The sequence below is a fragment of the Hipposideros armiger genome, unplaced genomic scaffold (genome assembly GCF_001890085.2).
Source record: "Hipposideros armiger isolate ML-2016 unplaced genomic scaffold, ASM189008v1 scaffold_230, whole genome shotgun sequence".
In the NCBI taxonomy this organism is placed as follows: Eukaryota; Metazoa; Chordata; class Mammalia; order Chiroptera; family Hipposideridae; genus Hipposideros; species Hipposideros armiger.
This window is the reverse complement of record NW_017731580.1, coordinates 2421887-2446837: the sequence shown is the minus strand read 5'-3', so window position 1 is coordinate 2446837 and position 24951 is coordinate 2421887. Positions and strand designations below refer to the sequence as shown.

The 24951-nt window shown below is 44.9% G+C and overlaps 1 protein-coding gene across 1 annotated transcript in view; it reads right to left on the bottom strand.

Moving 5' to 3' along the window:
• Positions 1–13442: 13442 nt before the first annotated feature.
• Positions 13443–24951, bottom strand: part of ST7 (suppression of tumorigenicity 7) — a 163961-nt gene continuing 152452 nt past the window's right edge. The window contains exons 13-15 of the mRNA XM_019654761.1: positions 18111–18203; positions 15241–15380; positions 13443–14436 (exon numbers count right to left, since the gene is read on the bottom strand). Of these exons, the coding sequence (XP_019510306.1) occupies positions 14317–14436; positions 15241–15380; positions 18111–18203 (353 nt within the window). The 3' untranslated portion in view covers positions 13443–14316. The remainder of the gene's footprint in view (positions 14437–15240; positions 15381–18110; positions 18204–24951) is intronic.

The window sequence follows — 24951 nt, the reverse complement described above, 5'->3', positions numbered from 1 at the left end:
CCCCCCAATTCCCCAATAAAAATCTTTAAAAAAAAAAAAAGAGGGTACTTTTGAGCCAAAGAGATTCCCTTTTCCAAGCCACTGACTTTGAGGTTCTAAGGGTCAGCTGAAATGAGTTCTATTGGCAAAGGAAACCACCATGGGCATTCAGTAGGCCTGGGTCCCTAGTAAATTCAATGTATGCCATAGGTTATCTGGGACACCAACACTTTAGGGTTGGAAGACACAGGAAGATAACAACAGGTTGCTGCAATACACAAAAGTTTATTTTTAACTTTTTTCTTTTCTGAAGGCAAAATATAATAGAAATGAACAACAAATTCTGTACAACAAAAACAGCTTTTAATATGGAACAGACAGTCCACGAATGTTTAAAATCTTGGAATGGTTTCCCTTTTCCAAAGTCATGCTTTCTTGTGGTCCAGGAGGAATTGGCACAGAGGAGATGGTGGCAGCCCACGGGGTGAGGGATGTGCAGGGACTGGTGGGCTCCCCTAGATTCGCGTCAGCTGGTGCCACAGACTGGATGGGAGGATGCTTTCCACTTTCTCCATAACAAAGTTTAAGGGGGCAAACAAAGTGCTGAGGAACTGCAAAGAAACCAGAAAGGCACAGACGTCAGGAGATGTCTCATTCAAGGTTGTGAAATGAACCTCTCCAATCCGGGCTTGCATCTTAAAGCTCTGCGTTATGAACATCTCAAAAGGCTATACTTTTATATTTATGTTTATAGGAAACATTGGTTGATGATCACACCTGTGTTCCAGTCCTGCCCCCCAGCTCAGAGAGATAAAGGGGAGACGAGTCTGCTGGCGGCCCCTTCACCCCCCTTATAGCTGCCCCACAGTTTGGGGGCCTTCCAATCAGTTTTCAGGATCTGTTGGCTGCTCATGCAGGTGACCAGTGCCATCAAAAGGCACTGACAGGTAGCAAGTGGGCAGAAGAGGTAAACATGGTGACAACTTAGACCACCTGCTTGCCTAGCTGGGTATAAAACTCACTTTAAGTGGAAAAGGCAATTAAAAAAAAAATCAAGTTCATTGTATGGTTGTGAACTGCTTTGGGATCTCTTGTCTCGCAAACACCTGTGCAGCCCATCCTCCTTTCCTGAACTACCTGCTCAGTGGTGTGCATCATGGGAGCCTGGGGCAGAGGAGCACCAAACCGGCCAGTCCACGAACGACATGTCCTTGTGGAAAAGGTGCTACTTGGAGGACATCTTTGGGATCTATTCCATTTGATTACTAAATTCCTTTTTCTTTACATGCAGAGAATAATTTAGCTCATAGCTGAGCCTGTTAAGAAACCCAAGTGCCTCGCCTGAGACTCATCTAACCTAATCTCAAACCTGTTCTAATTATGTTCTTGTGAAGACTTGGCTTCACCTCACAAGCCATCCAGTACTTGACCGAAGAGGTGCCCTAACCCACCCAGCATGAGGTGGGTGTTTGGNTTATTGTCCTGCTGGGAGGGTCTTCAAACAGGAAAGTCTGTCAGAATGGATTTTTTTTTTAAGCTGAGCCATCCTGCCACCTGTTGGCAGCTCAACGGCTGCTCAGCTCGGGTCGGGAATCGAACCACTGTTGCTCAGAGCTCAACCTCTTGAGCGAGCTCTTAACCAACTGAGCCAGTCGGCCGGCCCTGAGGATGGATTTTGATGTCCCCTCATAAAGAAATAAAACCAACCAGCAGGCAGGATCCCACCTGCCATCTCAGTAAAAAAGCCGGAACCACAGACCTTAGACGAGAAGTGTAGGCACCATGGGAAAATGATCCTCTTAAAACTGCTCTTATATTGGTTGCTCTGGCTCTGCCTCTCCACAGTTACGCATAAAGTCTCAAAACTACATAGGACCTGAGTGCTGGTTCTCAGGGCAGCAGGAGCGGGGAAGACTGCAGCCTCCCTGGCATCAGGGTTGCTCTCCCGAGTAGAGCTGAGCGGCTGAAGAGAGATGTAGACAAAAGGCTGCTCGGGGGTCACAGCCTCTGTCTGAAGAGTGGCTCTGGGTGATGAGGTGGAAAGGCTAGTAAGTTCACACAAGTTCAGGGAAGGTGTCTCCCTGCTCCTCATGTGATTAACTCCTCTCTGGGGCCATGGACACATTTCCTTCAACAATTCTTGGTGCTTTCATTCTGTCACCCTTCTTCTACGCCTTCACTTCTCTCCTTCACTACCTTTACCCCTCAAAGTCTAACTTCTGCCTCCCTGCTTCATGAAACTGCTCTGAAGTCCTATTAAATTTAAATGGTGCTTTGAACTCCTTTTATTACATTTCTCTGCTGCATTTCCTGGAGCTAGGGTTCCTAACATCTACTCACGCGCTGTATCCTATAGGCTCTGGAAACTTTCATTCGAGGCTTCTCACAATCTTAGAGCCCCAACTCAGGCAGGTCAAAATCCCTTTGGACTCTGGTTTCGCCATCTATTAAATCACATAATTGTATTAATAACTACTTTTCCTTCCAGCTCAAAATTACAATTCTATGCCTTCCTTGGTCCTTCTCTGCTGGAACCAATCTCCTCTGAACATGAACAAAAGTTTATTTGTACCTGTCACATATTGCATTGATTCGTTCAGCAAACCCTTTGAACATCCATCTGGGTCAAGGGTTGTGCCGGAGAAGAGCAGCGGGAAAGAGGCAAGCAAGGCAGACATGGCCCTGCCCCAAGAGCAGCTCTGGTGTGGATGGTAGGGGCTTGACTTCTTCCAGGACGATTTCCTAAGAGCAGGGCCTAGCAGCATAGCCCCACCAGGGTGGGCACAAAAAAGGCACAGAGAAAAGCCTGCCAAAAGCAGGCAGAGCCCTTGGGCACCTAAACATTACCTGCCCACTTGACTTTGCTCTTGGATGAGGACCAGGAGCCAGCAGGAAGTCCAACCGTGAAGGAGACGTGGCATGGCGTTTTCCCAGCGNGGGTCCTGAAGCAGACAGAAATAAAAGTATTTTGTCACTGTGGATTTTATTGAGGTGACTGAAAAGATTACATCATGTGAAATCCCTCAAACTGCCTATTAATAATGCTGCAACACAGATGCTTCAGAGCATGCTAGCCAGAGAAGGCAAAACCCCATGGCTGACGAGGATAAAACTCATTTTGATGTGAATGTTGCCGAAGGAAAGACGTGGCATTTTGTCGATGGTCTTGGTGGGTTGTGGCACCCCCATCCAATCGGCGCGGCCACTCACCTTCCACTGGCTTTCACCAAAGACACCCAGCACTCTGCCCCAAACAGCTGCCACTTTCTAACCTCTCCTCCAGAAAACTCTCGAGAAAAATACTTTCCACCTTCTCCAGGTAGACTTTTCTTACTAGAGGCCACATCTTCCCTGAGAAGTATAAAACAGAGGGGGAAGAAAACTTCCAGGAGAAACAAGGATCCAGAAATGAGCAGACAACCCTCTAGGCTCACTCATGGCAGCCCATATTTAATGCGGGGCTGTAACTGCAGAGTGAGAGCTATTCAGAAATGTATACCCAGGAGTGTAACGAGCTGTAATATATGAACTGACTTTGGAGTAACATGTAATATGCTTAACATAACATTGCAACCAGGGGAGCCATTTTTTAAGAATAAAACAACGAGGGAGAATAAATATCATTAATACAGGATGAGTGACGTGGGAGTTCCCAGTGAACAGGGGATTTTCTCACTCTGACATCAGATTCGAATTGCAGAGGGACCATCTTAGTTGTCACTAACCAGCTTTAAAAAAAATAATATAAAATATAATTTGTTAGCTATAAGACCCATAGGCCTTGGGGTTGGTGAAAAACCCCACTTGGTAGGGTCCCCAGGAGAGTGATAGTTATTAACTGGTCACCATGGCCAAAAAAACAGCTCTTAACAGGCTCTCTCAGGTACCGTCACTGGGTTTTTCTTGGATGACTGGAGAGAAAACAGAACACTTGAATTATGACAGCTGCCCCAGTCCTTAATTTCTCCACTTTGTTCAGCTGTGTTGGTATCTGTGGACAGTAAAGAGGTCCCAGGCCCCTCCTGGGAGGACATGCCTAGCACAAAGGGGGCTGGTCGGCAGGCCAGGAGTGGACGCAGGGCACATGGTGCCGCGTGAGGGAGCGTGGCATCAGTTCACACCTGGATGCCCCCTGGTTTCCTCCCAGAAGTCTGTCTGGCAAACCCCCACCTGGTCTGGATGGATGAGATGCTCAGAAGGATCATACCTCTTGTTTGTGGGACCCTCCTTTTGATTCATCATGGGTCTTGTTCAATGTTTTCCAAAATAAATATTGTGAGATGATCCTAAATATTCTTTATAAGAGAGGACGGTGTCCTATGATCTCGTTAGGAGTGCTAGGTCAGACAGATTTCTTTATTATGGGACCTCTCAGGACTTCCTGCCATTGTGACTTCCAGAGAATGGCGAAGGTTGCAATGTTTCCCAAAGAAGCATTTCAGTGGACTAAGGTTTCCCCAAACCCAGATATGGAAATCACTGGTCTGTATTCATTCCAGGGATCTCCTTTCTGTTTCAAATCTGTACACAGCATTCCACGTGTTTTTGTGCTTCTATCATGTATTCTAGGAACACTAGTTCCCTATCTCCTGTCAGAACACATGCAGTGAAGAAAATGTGAAGTCTGCCTTGTCCTGAGACCTGCCTATGCTCTACACCTGCCCAGAGCATCTGAGAGGTGGTGTCCCTGTGTAGTTTCCACAGGGCCAAAGGTCAGCTGATGAGCTGTTGCCAGCTGGAGACAGGTGGGCAAGGGGCTGGAGGCACGCTACGGGATGGCCGGTGTCCAGCTGCTCAGGGCCCCAGCCCCTTCACGCTGCAGCTGCTCCGTGGGTATAACACTAGTGCCTTCCCAGGCTGGTATGGAGGACGGAGATCACGCACACTGAGTGCCTGATGTGAACAGGAACAGTGATCCCTTGGCGAACTTGGGATGAGAAGAAATAATATGTCCCAAATGAAATGATAATTTGGCAAAGTTTTCACAAAAGCTTCTCATTAAGCTGCTGTTCTGAGAATGGAATAAACAAATTTTATTTCATTTTAATATTTTCTGGATTTCTATAAAATGATACTCACTTCTGTTTTAGCACCATCCTCTCCTCTACCATGTCTGTCCTTCCTTCTTGCCAACATTTACTGAACTGTAATATTCTAGAATATAGAACACCAGTTCTAAATCATGAGGGTATGAAGATGGATGCCATAATGTGCAACTCGGCTTCCTTGTAGTCTAGTGGGGGAGGCAGACCAATAAATGTACAAGTAATACACAGTGTGTTGACTGCAGTTCCAAGTGTCATTGGGAGAGCGTGACCATATCCCCGGCACACGGTAGAGCCTCAATGAATTTCAACCGAGGAAAGGAATGAGTGAACAAATGAGTCTAATTTATACTGATAAGAAGGAGGTTGTCTTTGATTTGTGGGACAAGGTATCTTTGCCACATTATTCCTGTTTTCTCCGTGCAGTCTCCCTTTTATCATTTCCAGCAGGAGTCCAGGTTTTGCCATTGTTTGCCCCAGACAACTGTTAGGAAAACGGCCTGAAAGAGCCTGTGTCTGGAAGGACCTGCTTCCAGTACGGAGACTCTCTGGGTGTACAGGAGAAGCTGAGGCGTAAAGGGTGGGATGTGAGCCTGCAGGCAGCACCCAGCCCTCAGAAAGGGTGGCTTAGATACCCCCAGGGGAGCCTGGCATGGAGTGGGACCTCAGGTCTTGTAGCCTGAGCGTGCCACAGGAGCAGAGAGTCCCCTGACTTCAAGGACACTGCGGGCTTGGATAATAATGCTGTCACAGGCAAGCAGGACCCCGTTTCGTGGGATGAGGGCTCAGAGCTGGAAGTGTGTGGTTAGGAAAAAAATATTTTTAATTACATTCCTTGCACACTCTCTAAAATTGTAACTTACTGCCTCTTCCTTGGACAAACACACAATAGCCTGAGGTTTTCTTGTCTTTTGATGATGGTCAGTTAAAGTCTTCAATTCCAGAGTTTTCTGCCTAAGGCTGGGCATACACAAGCTTCAAGGCTGAGGACCCAACAGACTATGAACTCAGCTGGAGCTGGTCAGCAGAGACAGACTGGAGGAAGAGGACAAGGGAAACCACATCCTTTCTGCCCTGTGCTCCTTCCTGCTGGAGAACCACAGCTAGGACTCGGGAGGAAATGTAGATGTTACCTGAAGGTCATCTGTCCTCTGAGCTCCCTGCAGCTCCCTGGAGCACTCCTAAGAGAGGGCCAGTCCACCTCTGCTTGGACATTTCCTTTCCAGCCATTTCTTGTCTGTTTGACATCAGCCACTCTTGACCCTTCAAAAGGCAGAACTGTAAGACTAGTTCCTTTAAACACTATCTAGCCCCCACCACCCTCCACATATCAATTCCTAATACAGCCCTGCAGAGCAGATGGCAACTATGTAATGTGGTATCTTAGAAGCATCCCTTCCCCATTATTTTCAGCACTTACTTGGGGGTACCACTCACTATGTCTACTCAGCCCACAGGCTTGTTTTAGCTGGTGAGGTACATGGTCCTGGGGCAAAGAGAAAAACAATAGGAACAGTGGAAGGAACACCCAACACGTTTCAAACATTTTAACATGGCCCCTGAACTTTCACATTGAAAAAAGATGCGGTTTTTTGTTTTTTTTTTGTTTTTTTTAATGATGGAAACAGGGATCAAAACTTTACTTACAAGTAATCCATGGGTGTGAGATATAAGGTTTTCTGTATTTGGGGACAGGTAGTTGAACATATTTGATGTTTCATTAGATATTGCAAAGTAGAATTAAAAATAAATTCCTTGAAGGCAGTAATGGAGAACCAATTATTAGGAAATGCCCAAAAGTGATTCCTCCTAGATAAGAAGAAACCAAAACAGAAATTTCTAAAAAAGAACACTTCATAGCAAAATCTATGAGACAAGAAAGCTACACACAGAAAAATTTATAGCCTTAAACACCTTCTTTCTTAAAATAAAATAGAAGTGAACCAAGTACTAATCTAAGGAAATTAGAAAAATTATAATTCTTATAACCAAGGGAAACAAGGGAGAACAAAAAGATGAGCTGAAAATAACAAACTATAAAGCTGAAAGTATGGTTGCATGCTGCTGTATATCCAAAACGTGTTTCTTTGAAAGAGTAAATTAGATAAACTTTGTGTGAGGCTGATTAAATGGGAAAAAAAGACAGACAGCAAAAATATATAAAATTAGTTATGAGAAAAGAGAAATAATCACAAATACAGAAGAGATTAAATATGTAATATAAATTATATACCCAACTACCTCTGTGGTAACATATTTGAATGACTAGAGAAAATGGTAATTTCCCAGAAAAATATACAATCTAAACATAAGAAGTGAAATATTAGCATAGACCAATCACCACAGCAGGTATTAAAAACATGATTGAAAAATCTATCATTAACAAAGAAAAAATCAGATGTTTTGTATCTGAGTTTTTTTCTAATCCTTGAAAAGCAGCTCATTTCAGTGTTTAATTATTCTGGGCCATATAAAAATATGGGAAACTCTCCAATTCTTTGTATAAAGGCAGAATGACTTTAATACTAAGACCTGATAAGGAAGTTAAAAAAAAACCCTACAGATTCATTTGGTCATATTGGATTATTTCCTGTATACATTGCTGGATTCAAATTGTTAATATTTAATTTAGAATGTTTGCATTTGTATTCCAANGCTCTTAATTTTGGAAACTACAGTGTGCTGTTAAGTATCAGGTGAGATCATTCTGAACTAAAGACACCTAGAGATGTTTTTGAAGGCAAGTATATATACGAGTCCTGAAAATCTGCAGGTATGAAAACATTTCTTACTGAGAATCAAACGGAACTTGTTAGTGTTGCCGTAGGTGCCACAGGGCCCGTTGGGTTGAGGCTGTCAGTGGACAGAACTCCAGTGGAGCAAGACAGAGAAATTCGAACCTGGTGCAGCTGTCATGGCTCACATTCTCTGTTTTATTTGGATCAGGCAGGAAAAGCAGGTGGGTTACCTGAATGACCCTTTGAAGACGTGTCTTTGGTTGTGGGGACCATTGTTGGGCAACGTCTTCTGATGCTTTGATTAAAGTAGGTGATTAAAACACCTACTTGCTTATAGCTTGGCTATTTTTAGACAAACATTTCTTGGAGTCCAAGACCCTGTGCAAATATGGGCAAAGATGCTGAAAGGAGTCGAGGAGAGGGAAGGGGGCCCTTTGCAGCCCTTACATATGAAATCGCAGTAGCAGTGCCATTTGAATGGCTGATATCCCTCCTGGTGACAGCTGCAGGCACATGAAAGCTGAGCCAGGGACTGCTCAGCTAATTGAAGTGCCCTGCAGGTTCTCTTTGCCCTCAAGAACTTTCCTGATAAATGGCTCTTGACCAGCTCCTTATATAGCTACAGACAGCCCCCAGAGGTTGAGATGTGTTTCAGACACAACCTGATCCTCATTTCCCAAGGGGCTCAGGCCATGGCCTCTGCAGATGAGGGTGACGGCGGTGGGCTCCAGGGGCTCTCGTGCCCTGGCCCAGGGCAGTCACATTTCCTCTGAAGATTCACCCTTATCTGGAAGAAGAGAGGTGCCTGGCGCTCATCACACTGTGTTGGGCGGCAGCTAAGACAGTTTGAAAGGAGGCATGTGGAGAGGTCAGAGGTGACAAAGTTGCACAGGAGAAAAGTGGCTCTTGACTTGTTCACCTTTTGAGAGCCTTTGGGGCCCACTGAGAAAAATTCCACAGGCTCCTTGGGTAGGACATGCCGCTGTCCAATTTGTTTATTACTCAGCAGAGCCACACCAGAGCGGAGGGGTACTGGTGCTGCCTGGCATCAGGTGCCACGCGAGGACCCCACCTGGGGACTGCAGGACTTTCNAACATGCTTCTGAGGTCAGACAAATTAGTAGACTGCATTTAATGAAGTTAAAACAGGTTTCTCGACTGGTCATAGGTTCTATGGATTGTGGGTCTTCAAGAGGGGTAGCGAAGTTTCCCAAATTCACTTGGCCTCAGAACCTTTCCTTCTTTTTTCTTTTTTTTTTGAACCAGTAGAATACAAATCTGCATGAAGGAAACTCAAGATAGATTTGGAATCCTCCTCAATGTTGCGTCCTTTACATCAATTGAATATATTTACTCACTAAGGCACTTAAGTGTTGGGTGAGATATAAAGGCGTCTAGGACAAAACTCCCACTGACAAAGCAGGGGTGAGGCATGGGTGCTAAGACCTGTCCACAGCAAAGTAATAATGCCAGATAGACCACAACAGAACAGAAGCATGGGGGGGGGCTCAGAACAGGGATCCAGTCTATTGAAAGGAGCAGAAGAAAATGTAAAATTAGGCAACTGTAATAGACCCCGACAGACGGTTGGATATCAAAAGACTGAGGTGGGGGAAGGATGGGAAGGAAAGGAACATGAGCCGGTGGGCCCTCCAGGCGCAAGAAGCAACTGGAACAGAAGTGGGAAACCAACTGTTAAGACCAGAAGATAGTCAAGTTTCGCTTAGCTGGAAGAGTTAGCGTTCAGAAGTAACTAGAAGAATGCTGGAGAGGGCCCTGAGTGCCAGGCTGGGTTTGCAGCTAAGAAACAGAAAGCCATGTTAGTACTGGAGCAAAGGTGGGCAGCTCTTCCTTTCGCCAAGTGGGTGTTAGATAGATGGGTATTTCCAGTAATCTTCTGAATTATCCTTTGTTGGGTGCACAGAACCACTTGCGGCGCTCACCCTACAGAACGGACTGCCTACCCTTCTCAGGTTAGAGTTGAATGCAGTTAATAAGGTATCATGGGAGATCCTGGGCCCAGGAATGAGTAATTACTTCCTAAGCTGCCTCTGAAAGAGTTTGTAAAATCCTGGTTATGAGAGGATAACATGGAAGAAGTCGACTGATTGCATTACTCCAACATGATATTATAAAATTAAAACTACACACACGCATATTTTTTTTTTACTTATTTTTATGTGTTCAGAGACCACGAAACCTTCACCAAACACAGCATTTACCTATGATATTCAGCTCCATAAAGAGGAGCTAGGTGCTAAAATGGTAGGGATAAACCAGAGAGCCTGACAGGGGTTGGAAGATAGGGCTCAGTGAACAAAGTGATATTGCTGGTGAAATTATCATATCCTGAAGACTTGACCCAAAACAGATTCAGAACTACCAACGCTGTGCCTGAGGAGGAGGAACAGCTTAAGTATTGGCGCTCAGATGAGAGGCTTGCTCAGAGCCTACACTCCCGGCAATTTCATGCACTAAAATGTGGAGACTTCTGGGAGCCTCAACTTCGGCAGCAGAATGAATGGAGATGTTGTTACAAAGTTGGTTCAAAATAAAGGCCTGTGGGATTGTTTGCTTTGTTTGGGCACTGACCTGACTTGTATAAAAAATGCAGAAGGTGAGGCCTCTGGAAATCAGGAGGTGAGCCTCACCCTTTTGGAGGTCTGCAATTCCCCTCTTCCCACACTGCGTACCATGGAGCCTGCCTCCCCGGCCTACACCCACCTTCTCAACAAGGTTCCACAAGATAATTAAGTCCCCACACCTCCAATGTATGTGATAACTTACTGCTCTCCCTCACATCTAGAATGTTCTAACCTGGGAGCTCTTGACCCTCTTCCTAGAGACCCTAATTCTCTTGCAGCACCCAGTTGAAGTACTAAGCTACTTTCCTCCTTAGCACCCCGCCCCGCACCCCCATCTCCTCCCCCTCCATCACCCACAGGGAGAGGCAGACCATGCAATGAGGCTTGGGAGCTGCTGAGCCCTTTTACTTAGGAACCAAATATAGGGTAGCAACTTTCATCAGGAGGCATTACAAAAATGCTTGGTTGAGTATGCCTTGCTTGGGATGCTCTTTGCATGTTTGAAAATCAGTCCCTTTTTTTTGGCCTGAGACACACCCAATGCAGTAGTTTCACTCACAGACTTAGGAAAACTAGGCCTGGATGGAAAATCTGAATGAGGAACGGCAGGCGACCCTGGGAGAGCTCATCTCCCAGGATGCACACCTCTCTCCAGAGGGCAGAGATGCCTGGTGCATAACATGGTGTAATCCAATCAGTCTTATGGGGGAGCAAAAGCAACTGAACTAAGAAAAGTCTCCTGATCATCCTCCTCCTGAAACACCATTCTTTGGAAGGTCGTGCCTCCCAACATGCTTCATTACCACTCGAAACGCTTCTGTTTATCTGAATATGTTCCAGGTGCCCCTTCACAATCAGACAATTGACATTTCACTGTAATCAATATCAGACTTCAAAGAGGCCAGGGCCTATAAGTGAAGACGAGAGTCAGAAGTCAGGGGGCTCAGGCTCGAGGAAGGAAAGAGAGAGGCCAGAGGAGCAACGCAGGGCCCTTGAAAGCAGGAGGGGTTAGAATGCTGACCTCCCCACATTCTGCGGGGGGCTGGGTTGGAACATAACTTATTTATATGGGCATCCTTATCTTGGTAACCAAACATTCGAGGAAGAGTCCGTCCCAAGTCATTGAGGTAGATTAGATTAGGGCGAGAGACCGCTGAAACGGCTCATTTTACTATTTTCCAGTGGCTCACACTTTGCTCCAGCTTCCTTACTGGCTGTAGATCCACATGTAAACACACTGGCGAGTTCCCAAGCTACATGTGGCCTGGAGGCCGGCGTGCAATCTCTCTGCATCTACTAAAAGTCATTATCCCAGGGACTTATCTCGGGCAGGGCTGAGAAAATCATTTTCACAGGCTGCAAATGGCTGCAGGCAGCCCATAGGGCGGCTGTGATAACCTGCAGGGACTTCACGAGGGGCCCTATGAAGTGACAAGGGTGAAAATGTGAAGAAGACTCGGGCGGTGGGGAGGAGGGTGACGGGCTCATCTCCTTCAGGCCATCCATCTTCTGTCCACACCGAGTCTCTCCAGACATTTTGGAAACTGCTAAACCTTAATGAAGGACAAGATGGATAGGATCCTCCAGACAGAGGCTTAAAAGCAAATTTATCTAAACCACATTTGAAAATCATGAGGAGCTGACCAAACGACCACACCTTGGTAGAGCATAAAATATGAGGCCCGTGAAGGCAAACTTATATTTTATTCCATCATTGGATCTTAGACTCAAAACCAAAACTTGGAAAAATTAAATGAGGAGCGTGGACCCTTGTCTCACATCCGTAATGAACACATCTCTCTGATATTCTGGAGGTTGCCCAGTCCTTCCTAGAGAATGCCCAGTCCAGTTTAGTCTATTTACTTCCCCCTTCCCCCTTTCCCCCATTCTCCCCCCACACACACACACACAGTTAAAGTGGTTTCAGGCAATTAGTCATTTCATTCGTGCAGTGCTTCTCACAGCCCTGGTTCTATGCCAGAGAGGGTCTCAAAACTCAGATGCCCATCAAGTCAGACCCCGGTGGGGGCCGGGGGGCCGGGCATCAGTAATAGTTAAGCTCCCTAGATGATTCCACGGTGCAGCCAGGGTGAAACCACTGAGCCCTAAAGGTGGTCACCCCAACAGCTCTGAGAGCCCTCCACACGCCTGTGGCTGTTATTGAAAGGAAATACGGTCCTCAAGCGCAGTCGTCAGAGTGTGCTGGGTCCTTGTTAGAAACACGGGGTCCTGGGTGCTAACACTCACAGCTCTGACTTTCTGGTGCTGGGTACCAGGCGATTTGATGCACAGTGGAGCTGAGAATCTGTTCTGATCCAAAATTCCTACCAAGTGCTATTTTTCAGTTTAATGAGGAATACTGGGCCAAATGTGCTTTAAAAAATGTTTAGGAGACAAACGTAAAAGGAAGAACAGTACTTGTCTAATGCTGTAAGTATATTCTTACTTAAAATGTACTAAGTGGCACTCTAATCTGCCCAGAAGTTTGGCAACTACTGTTATTCACAGGTTGGCTTGGGAGTAGAAGAAAGTAATGAACAGCCAAGACCATACACTAGGGAGCAACAGGGCGGTGAGGTGGGCGATGCGCGGCTTGGAAGTCATGCACAGAAGACGTAAGGACGTTGAAGGTCTTCTGCCTGGAGAGAAGAGGGGGCAGTCAGAGGGGAGAGGTAACCCTGAGTGAGAGCTGAGCTGTGTGAAGAAGTTGCAGGAGCAAATAGGCTTGTTTCCTATGGTTTCAGAGAGAAGAATAGGAACGACAGTGGAAATGAAAAAGGAAAGCAGATTTTATCAGTATAAAGAAAAGTTCTGAGAGATCCAACAATGAAATGGGCTTCGATATGAAATGGTGAGCTCCCCATTGCTGAAAGGACCCAAGACAAGTCTAGGTGACCTCCACCACATTACTGTTGAAGGCAATTGCTTAAGGTCCCTCTCAACTTTAAGAATCCATGGTTATAAACATCAAAGAAGAGAAGAAATGCTAGGCTGTATCTGATTTTTTACATCGATTCTTTCTGCAGAAACCACTACCATTTATTTATTTAATAATCATTTATTGAGAACCTACTATGTGCAATGCACTGTGCAAAGCTTTGGGGATACAGAGATGAGGAAGACACAGTCCTGCTCTCAAGGAGCTCCCATTCTAAAGGGGGACAGACAAGTTTTCAACAATTATAATACAGTACAATAAATGTGATAATATAGGTATTCGTGGAATACTGTGGGATCACAAAGCAGAGATCTAGCTCAGCTTAGGAGAAAGTTAGAAAGAAAGCTGAGGATAAAAGAATGAAGAGGCATTAGTAGAGTGGACAGGTGGGGTGGGGATGGGAAGAACATTCCATGCAGAGCAAACTGCGTGTACAAAGGCGCTGAGGTGGACAGTCGCCTGATGCACTGGGAATGGTGAGTAATTCACTGTGGCCCAAGAGCAGTGTCTGTGCAACAACTGGAAGAAATGAGGCTAAAGAGGCAAGCAAGGGCCAGATTCCAAGGGGTCTTGCATGCCATGCTAAAGAGCTGGGACTTATCCTGAAAATGGGGGGGAACCCCTGGAGAAATTGAAGCAGGGAAGTGACATGCTCAGACCTGTAATTAAGAAAGATCATTTTTGTGTCAGCATGAAAGAAAGACTGACAGAGGATAAGACTGTCAGCAAGGAGACCAGTTAAGACTTTTGCAGGCGTCCAGGCAAGAAATAACAGAGACCTAAATTAAGAAAGGGGCTGTGGGGGGATGAGGAGGGGAAGAAGAGGTGAATTACATTGAAAGTCTAGTGGCTTAGGAGGTTAGACCCAAGATGGAGGAGGCTGAGACAGCTGGGATGTGGGCAGTGAGAGAAGGAGTTGAGGGGGGCTGCTGAGTTTCTGGCTTGGGTAACTGAGTGGGTGGCAGTGCCACTGGCGGAGGTCAGGAGTACAGGAGGAGTGGTTTGGTGGTGAGGGAAGAAGGGTGATGAGTTCAGTTTTGGAAATGTTGAGATTGAGGTGCCGGTGGGATTTCCAGTTCATCTTCAACACGCATGAAAATACTCTTGCAATTCCAGTCCCTGAGCTCTGCCGAGCAGAACATGTCAATCATCTGGAAAGGGATTAAATCAACCCAGCCAAGTTAGCAATCATCCTTCCCGACTCCACTCGCCTTGAGATCAGAACGGAGTTCCAGGAAAGCAATGCACACTCTTTTCCTGATTCCTTCTGTTTGAAATCATCTGTGGCCAAACCAGTGAACTTATCCTCACTGCAAGTGCAGCCTGGAATGGTCAGTTTTCAGCAAGGAGACAGTGGTTCTTGACTGTCCATGCAGATAGCTTTTCTGATTAAAGCTCTTCTCCACAACCTTCCTTAAAGGCTCTCAGTGGATTTCCATAATTCTAAACGTAGTATCTGCATACTTCTTACTACCACAAGCCCTCCACACCCTCTCAGTTCATTCCCCAAATAAGCCAAAGCATTGTAACCATTACATTGTTTTTATTTAAATCATCTTTGAAAACGTAAATCTCATCTTTCTTGAAAAGAGACCCACAATATCTAAAGATTCAAAATATCATTCAGTTTATACAAAAACTGAATCATTTTCCACACATTTTTCATTTGCTAGGATTCCCCTAATTATTAACTTAATCCTGGGAGACCTCGTGTGTTTTGGGGGGAATTGCTGAGAACTTTCTGTGTGTGAAGGAAGGCTAGGCATGTATTAACAAACAACCTACACTTTCTCATTCGACCCTCGACCTTTGATTCCACTGATAATAAAAATTAAACAGTGAGCAAACGATCAATACAGGTGTATCCATTTCTACATGACAATCCCCTCATCTTGTGCTGCTTCAGTTGCTTTTCCTGCCCCTTCCCCGAGGCCGCCCTCTTGGCAAGTACTCACAGCTTTTGCGAAGACCCCCATAAGTTCCGGGAACTGATGTGTCAGGAGGGCCAGCATGGCTGTGAAGGAACACAGTCCAGCAGTAAAGAGAATAAAGAAGGGAAGCTCCTTCTTTGGGTAAACTGAGACTTCATGGAAAGCTGTGGAGAAGACAAAAGGGAAATACTAGGGCTGGAACGAAATGCCTTCTCAGGGAATTTCTCTATGTTGGATGGACTCTTGAGTGCTTGGGCTGAAGTCTTTTGCAAATGAACAAGATAGGCTACTGTAACGAACCACAGTCAACCTCGGAGCCTTCAGCGGCCTAACTGCATCTCCCAAGTCCTTGTTCAACCTCAGCACTCTGGAAGCATAATAGGCTAATTGGGATTGCACATCCTGGCAGGAGAGGAACACTATCTAGGCCTAATATATAATATTCTTTTCTCAAAAGCAAACACAAATAAAACAAAACTTTATTCAGATTATGAAACACATGTTCATTGTACAAAACTCAGAAAATCCAAAATCAATTATGCTGAAAAAGAATCCTTGCTCTAGATTTTTCACCTTCCTATAATTTTTAATCATTATAATGAGGTGATATTAGTTTATCTTGTTGGTTTTTTTTTCTTGGCGTACTCTATGTATGTAGACGAAGGGGGCCACCCAGATAGAGACATTCAGCGAGGACCTCATATGCTGATGGATTCTGTTTGCAAGGGTTGGGGATAAAGGCTGTGAGGGTCATGTTGCACAACTGTAGGAGACCCTTGATAAATATAGTTCCAAACACCACCACCACAGCCCCGAAATAAATAACTAATGCTCTTTAGGGTGACTTTCATACTTTTAAATTCAAATATTGGGTTTGGGGAAACCAAAAAGCTGTGGCACAAAAGCCAAAACAATGGACCCCCCTGCTTTTTGTGGTTCTGCGGCTGCCTGTGACATGGGCTGGTGGGTTGCTGACCTGGCAGGTAGGGGCTGGCTTCCCAGAGGAAAACGCTCCCGTGGCCCTCACCCTGGTGGAGGGAGCACCCAATCTGCACGCAAGAAGTACTGACGCTGGGACCAAAAGCACCGAATCTGCGCGTGAGCAGTTACCGGTACCGGGACCAAAAGCACCCAAGGGCTCCACTTTCCTCAGGAAATCCAAGATCTAAAGGCCTTTCTTTCTCCAACCCCTCAGCTCTCATTGCTTCGAGCCCTAAACACGAATCTATCTGCTGACACAGCCGCGGAGGACCTGGGAGGAGGGACAAAGCACCAAGAGCACGGCACCCACCCCAATCCAGGGAAGGCAACCTGCTAGGATTAAAACGTGGGGTGGAGTCACTGTGGCAACAAGGAGACTTTTACTGTGCCAAAGGCGGGTTCACAACAATCAAGCCTCGCCACATGCTCACCCTCCAAACCCAGCCCACCGAAAGGTCCTGAGGGGAGATCAGACTTGGACCGCTGCATTCAATTAACTAAACGTGAGCCATAATTTTTCTATTTCAGGCTTATAAAGATTATTCCTATAAAGTTTCTTATAAGAACTGTAATCTTGTTCTAATAGTGAATCCATCCCCATGGAAACTTAATTGGGCTCAACTAAAACATTTTAAAAGTGTACTTTTCAGAAAACTGTCTTTTTTACCAGAAAACTGAAACTTTAACAAGGATCTCCCTGAAGGGGGGAGTCAAAAGGTAAAGTATGGGCCCATAACAGGGATTTCTGAAATCAAATCTAATGTAGTGTGAGACACCAGACCCTTTTCACAATAAAACTCGGGCAGTGAGGAGCAACGCGTAACCGAAATCTCCCAGCTCCGTAGGTGACGAAGCCCGCAGTGGGGCTGGCTCGCACGGAAAGCGAGCGAGCTACCTCCTGCTACTTCAGATTGAGACAGCCCGTCGGCCTGCACCCAGGCCCCACCACGCGGAGATTTACGACCGCTCAATAACGCTGGTGTTGGACAATTTACTACGCACCCCGGGCTCCAAAGTTACACTATTCCTCTGGGCAAAGTATTTAAACATGTTACAGCTATGAGATATGATATAATTGGGGCTGGTAAAAGGGAGGGGGTGGCGGGCGTCAGGATGGGGAAGAGGGACTAGCCAAAACTCGGAGCTTATTATCTGAGGGAGAAAATCTGGCCACGTGAAGAGCCTGGCCATGGCCCTGTGTACGGTATAGTTTGATCATAACTAGTCGGCCAGGATTGTCAAAACAATGCTGTGCTGCAGTAAACCAAATCACACTTTCCACACGCGGCATGGGCCGTCGGACTGCCAGCTGGTCCGGCCCTCGCGGGCAGGGCCCCTCTGTGCTGAGCTGCACGTGTGCTCTGCACATGGCACGCCGCTCACTACGTGCCATTCCGAGATGCTCACGGAAGTGCCGATGGCCAAGGGCACTGCATCACCACAGAACACCCACCCGCCCACGGCTCCGCCTCTGGCATAGCTGCCCACCCTTCCCTGACTCATGCGCTGCTCCCTCTGAGGTCAGTGCTTCCTCTGCAAACCCAGGCAGTGCGGACTGCCTCTGAGCATCGGGGACCGGGCAGCAAGCACCCTGCACACTGAACCCGCCCGCCCAGCCCACCTCAGCCCCAAGCTGGGGGGCTCTGTGTTCAGGCCCCCGGGACGCCTCCTCAGCTAATCTCAGTCCTCTGGGGTCTTCCCTTTGATGAATCTGGGGAGACGTGGAGGAACAGGAAGCCAAATCCACTCCCATAACCCACTTGAATGCACATGTTATTGAGGAAGGGTTTGGGAGAAGCGTGATAAAAGACAAGGAACATTATAAGCACGTGTCATTCTCCTCCCCACCCCCGCTCCCCAAGGCAGGCTACCCTCACAGGCTGAAGCGGGGAGCACACAGAGGTGAGACTTACATGGAAGCAGTTCACGGTCTGCTGTTTCTGTACAGATTGGGTAGGGGTAAAACAGATGTCCCTTTTCCAAGGGGTACGGGATCATCCGAAAAGCTGAAAAGGAGAGACAGTATGTCAGAGGTTCAATATACTCTATTTGTCTGGTAACTTCTCAACCTCAAGAAGGGCCCTCTGAGCATTTTTATAACAGGGAACATTTCTACAAATAAGTCCCAGAAAGGATGCAAGTCTTCCCCAATCTGAGTCATGTGCCAGATAAACTGTCAGAAGTGCATTGTGATGTATGACTCACACATTAATCTCACGCTATATATTCTGGGCAAACCACACAAAGCCGGGTGGAGCTGGGGGTGCTGAGGAGTAGGGAAGCCATCAGTCCCAATGCCCAGGGTTTCCTCATCCACCAAATATTATTGAAATGTCATAAGCACTAGCGCGATAGAGCTCCACTGACGGCAAAACCTGGATGGAAATGCTTCCCCAAGAAGCAAATGTGGATTGACTTGTTGGAGCCTGTTACAGATGTACAAATATGAAAGGCATTCTACCATGTCTGTTTAAAAAATATGTCGAGGTGGATTAGAATTCCAACCACGATGGATAAAAACAAAAATCTAAAAGTGCATGACTTAGGAGGTACTTCCAAACTTTATGAAACTTTTAAATCTTCAATATCATACGGGAAAAAATGGATTAGGGGAGATTGATTATCTGTATTTTGATGATGTCAGGCCACCTAAATTCTGCTTTTGTGGCATCAGATGACATTAGGTCTCACGCTGAGTCCCGGCTTTCCAATCAATCCATCCCTCCCCATTATCACATGCGTTCCTCTCCCTGTTACCATGTCATCAGCATGTTAGTCTCACTGTTCCTATGAACAGTGCTCAGGGAGGTAATTTTTCTTCAGCAGATGTCCATTAAGTGCAGCGTGCTGTAGACATAAAATATAAAAACTGACCCTACACTGGGAACGTTGGATACCAAGCCATGTCTTCATGTATGTCAAAGAGGGGTGGTGGCAACACAGAATTCTTTTCAGTTTTAAATGCAACCCTTCAAGGACACATAGCTCCATCCTTAGCTGTGTACCTACCTAAGCCTGCTTAAAATGCTGTCAATGTACATATTTATCTTTTGCATACTTATTTCAAACAGGAATCAGAAACAAAGAATGTTCTCCCTCACAAGAAATGACAAGGTTCCATTGTAACCAGCTTCGGTGCACATATGGTATTTATTCTGGTGTCTGAATATTATTTAAAAGTACAAACATTATGTATGTGATCCCAGCGTTTGGAGTGCAGTCAATCCACACCACAGTGGTATCACTCTGGGGTTACCGCACACTGCCACGGAGAATATAAATCATTGTAAACGTGGGATTAGAGCACGGCCCGTTAGCTGAGGTAAAAATGTTATCAATTTTCCTCTCGTAACAGAAACCTCATAAACAGAGATTAAAACATTAAAAACACCCCAGTCTTTAACTCTTCTTAAAATGAAAGGCTCACCCTAGTTCAATCAGACCTTAACTTTCATGCAAACAAAGATGACTTTTGCCCGCTACAGCGAGCAGAGCAGAGAGGCACTCCCCGACAGGTTGTTAGCACACACACAGATCACTCGAAAAAACAGGATCTCTCTCAATGGACCTTGGCTTGCAAGAGACAGGAAAAAAAATACAACCCCTCCCCCCCCCAAAAAAAAAATCCAAACCTTTTAGTGCCTTTATAGGATACATTAAAATCTCTTCTGGGAAGTGGTATATTTAAATTGAAACTGCAATATGGCAGGATTTTAATACATTTCCCATAAATGATGGCTCCTATGAAAGCATCCCAAAAATGTGGAAAAACCTACGTGGAAGTTTTGGGTTTTTTGGTTTTTTTTTACATCCAGATTCTCCATGTGCAACAGGACTGCTGTAATTAAGAATCTGTTCAGGTTTATATGATATAAATAAACCCTCAGTTTTCAAAGTGGCTATAAATTTGAATGCTAGATTTTATTCAAAAATTGAAGTAAGTTTGCACTTCAGGGAGCAATTTTTTAAATGAAATATAGGAGTTCAAGATCTTGAGAGTGTTCAGACATAGAAATCAAATGGTTGGTTGGTGTCTTTTCTGTCCGATGCCAAAAGTTTTTTCACTCCAGTATTTGGCATGCATACAGAATTTTGTGCATCAAGTTAAGTCTTTTTCTTCTAATCAGTTCTGGTCCTTTTAGAGAGGGTGGAGACATTGATTATATATAATACAACTTTTAAAAGGCATGCATATGCACGCGTGCACACACACACACACACACACACACACACACACACACACACACACTTCCTGCAGTGTCCTCCCCCACACCCATGATTGTAAAGATGCTTATGGTGCTCTTAAAAATAGCTCTCTTTCTCATGTCAGTTGTCATCTACATCGAGTGCATAAAATAATATTAGGGCTTTTGGCTTCACTCAACAAAAGCAAATATAATTTCTGTTTGCAATTCTATCCTTCACCCACCCTGCTGTGCAGGGTCCAGCAAAGTGTGAGATAAGCAGTGCAGGTCTGGAGAGAGCGGAAGGGGCACTGCACATGCCTGGCCAGCCTCTACCCCAAGCCCGGTCCCTTTCACTGTGAAGACAGCTTTCTGAGTGCCCCATGAGGACCATGAGGCTTTAGCTGAATGTCCAGAAATTTTGCAAGAGCAAGTATTAACACAATGGTTTGACAGAGCAAATAAGAAGGGAAAAAAGATCATTTCATCTCTTTTATGAATTTGATCTATTTGATTTATTACTGAGTGACCACAAACCTCCTAAAAATCTTGTCTGAGAAAACACACATTTCAGAGCAATTAAAAATACACATGTATTTGGTTAAAAACAAAAAAAAAAAACTGGGCCATTCAGAGTTAATACATGGTACACAACTGACGTTTCCACGTTTTTCTTTGTGTGCCATCCCCTCCCCTACCTTGCACCTTTGTTGAGGGACTGACATGAAGCTGGAAAGTAGCTAATGAACACATCGGGCCCTCCAGTCAAACCTGAGGCATACACTTCTGCCTCTGTCCTGACAAGACATACTTTCTCAGCTCTGAGCTAGAAAGTGCTGTGCCTAGCAGAGACTCTCCACCGATACAGGGGAGAGAAGCAACAGAACCGAAGAGTGGACAGAGGTTGGATATGCGAACAAGGTAATTCCGGATTTTCCCGGTGACTTCTAAGGACCCACTATAGAGACGAGGATAGATGGTAATGTTTGATATTTTTGTTTGTCTATGTTGTCTTTTCAAAGAGGATCTCAAGAGAAATTTATACAGAGAGATTCCTTGTAGTAGTGAGAACAGTTTGACTCCCAGCTCTACCTCCTCAAAATGTGTTTTCCTCATGCACCCAGGATAGAAAGGGGAGCCAAGCACACACAGCCCCTGCACTGACAGGGCTCACAGCGCAGGGCAAAAAATGGGTCATCCGATATTCATGGAAACGTGTGTGAAAGTTGCCACTGTGACAGTTTCTAGAACAGTGGTTTTCAACCTTCCTAATGCCGTGACCCCTTAATACAATTCCTCATGTTGTGGTGACCCCCAACCATAAAATTATTTTTGTTGCTACTCTATAACTGTAATTTTGCTACTGTTATGAATCGTAATGTAAGTATCTTTTTGTTTTCCGGTGGTCTTAGGCGACCCCTGTGAAAGGGTCATTCGACCCCCAAACGGGTTGCGACCCACAGGTTGAGAACCGCTGTTCTAGAAGGAAAGAGAGTGGGACTGTGCACATCTAGCAGGGGAATAGTACAGGTGACAACTAAAGGAAGAGCTGAACTTGACCAGGCGAACAACTGCATGTCTTTGGGGGGAGGGCCTATCCCTGTGTCCATGAGAGTACCATGGAACTTGCGAGGCTGTTGAAGGGACTACATGTGACAGCAGAGGTCAAGGTGTCTAAACACTGCCTGACTGCTCAGCAAAAGTTTGTTTTCTCTTTACCCTCCCTTTCTACTAACCCTGAAGTCCCCATTTGCTCTATTAGGTCATACTCTAGCTTCTAAAGAAAAGTGCTGCTTGTTTGTAAACAAGTAGAAGTACAAACGATAGAACGAAATTATCATCAAAATACAAATTTTACATTCTCACTTTTTACCGCATCGTAGGTCACTGCCCACGGAGGCTATCTGTCTGTTGTGAGGCATTTGAGCACAACAACACACAAAGTACAGAAGTCCAAAGCCTGGATTCTGAGCCACATTCTTTCGGAATCTAGTTATGTGGCCTTGGGAAAATCCCTCTCCCTGGGTTAGATTAAACGATGTTCCAATCCAATTCTGAAGAGAAACCCTAGTTTCACAGTGGATTACACCTTGTTAGTGACCCACGGAATGCTAACACTCTGTTCCCACTTCCATGACAGTGCTGTTCATATCCACACATATCACATCATACCGTGTGTGTGTGTGTGTGTGTGTGTGTGTGTGTGTGTGTGAGTGAGAGAGAGAGAGATGCATCTGTGCATATAGACACACACACATGGATATCTCTCCCAAAGCTTCTCCTTGGTATCTCTGACACAGTGCCTGGCACAAAGGAGGGACTCAATAAATGTTCACTGGGTAAAGGAATGAACAAATTAAGACATAATCAAGAAGAGACAGAATGTCCCCTTTACAAACTCAGGCAGATTCAAATGGTGGTTCGCCACTGAGATTAAATAATGAAAGGAGCAAGCGGGTTCTACCGGGTGGAGGGTGGGAAAGCATTGTGCAGAGTCTGGACACCAGCAACTAGTAAACGTCAGCTACCTCCAGAGACTTTGGCTGACCATTGCTTTCTCCCAAGAAACAAAATCTGAAATGTGGAATGGTGGGCGGGGGTGGGGATCTGTCTTTAGCAGTCCAAAAGGTGCCAGCCTTTTGGAGGAAAGGTTTAGTTAGAGGAAATGCCCTCAGGACCACATCTTACAGAAAGTAGCATTTACCATTAGGTTCAAAGAGAATAAATTAGAATCAGAATTTCATCCTATGCTTCAACAATGGGCTATTTTCTCCTCTCAAAGGAAATATTCTGCCTTCGTCCCCCTAAAAAACACCACCTTCAAATCTTATACATTATTTAGTGAATTCTTTGGGGAAAAAATCTCCAAAAAGAAAATAAAGAGTCTTACTTGGTCAAGTGGAAAAAAAATGGAAACAAAGAAAGGCTAAGTGATTTACCCTATGGCATACTAGTCTTCTGATATATAGAACCAGAAAATTAAATTGTAAAGTTCACAGTTGAAGTAACAGACTACCCTGCTTTATAAAATAAATACGGCCAAAACAGAGCCTTGAAAAGATCTAAGTAGGCGATAAGGCCACATCAGTATTTAATACAGGTAAAACAAAATATGTGCCATTTAAAACAGGGTCCCATAAGGTGCAATACCATTGCAAATAAGACCCAGTTCAAATGAAACCCCTTATTCATATATGGTTTTTATATTCAACTCATACTTGTGTGTGTGTGTGTGTGTGTGTGTGTGTGTGTGTGTGTGTGAGGAAAACCAGAACTTACAGTGTTTAAAATAAGTATAATTTAGATAAGGTGACAGCTGTGTAATGAACTAAGAAACACATTTTTAAATCTTGTAAATTAAAACTTTTCCCCTTTCTTGATTATCTTGACTTTGAGGAACATATTGTGTAATTTCAGGGGCTGGGACAATGATGAATCAAACATTTAAGAAACCTTTGAAATGCTGATGTATTTGTGGTTGAGGACTCATTTTTTTTTTTTTAAACCACCATATGTTTCAAACCCAAACAGTCTCTGCCATGGATCAGCTGGACGTTGGGGTTTTATCAAAAAGGTGAGTTGTTTCAGTCTGATTGGTGGGAAACTCACTTAATTCCACAAGATGACTTATGCTGACATAAAAAAAAACCTCATTAAAAAGCAAAGCGAAATATACCTCCATCCTCACCCCTAACCAACACTTCTGACAGAAGAATTTTTATTTTAATCTCCAAAACATAAATTGACTACAATACTCATTTTTAACATGGAACCTAGTGAAATTAGGTACTGTTACCATCCTCCCTGAATTCCCTTCCTAATGAAAAGGGGGCGTTGGAAGGGAGTTGGGGAATGGCCTTAAATTTCAGAATGAAGCAAAAAAAATGATTTAAAGGAAAAAACCTAAGCTAGGAAGCTGGCGATGTGAAGAGGCGCCACCACGTGGCCCACTGAGGAAGTGCAGCCTCTTGCCTTCTGGCGCAGGCTCCCTGGGGCCCCGCTGACCTCTGAGAGGGAGAGGCAACTGTGCTGAAGCCCTCCGCCTGGGAGGGCGATGGCTTTCAATATCATCAGTGCTTCACAGTGTTCAAGAACTGGGTAAGTTAAGTAAATACCACTGTGAGCAGCCAAGTCAGAATTCTAATGCAGGTCCTCTGATTTAAAATCCAGAGCTCATCATAAATACAGAAAACAGATTGGTGGTTACCGAGGAAGGGTGGAGGTGAAATGGGTGAAGGGGGTCCAAAGGTACAGACCCCCAGTTATAAACAAATAAGTCATGGGGATCAATGTGCAGCATGGTGGCTAGTTAATAATATGTACGTACTGCATATTTGAAAGTTGCTAATAGAGATCTTAAATAGATATAAATATCGAATCATTATACTGTACGCCTGAAACTAATATGTTATGTCAATTACACCTCAAAACAAAAAATTCAAAATCCAGAGCTCTGATGCCTCCATTTAACTTTTTTGGACACAAATCTAGAATTGATGTCAAAATATTGCACACAATTGTCTGACGTTGGAGTTGTAATTTTGAGCTAAATTGCATTTTTATAACTTTG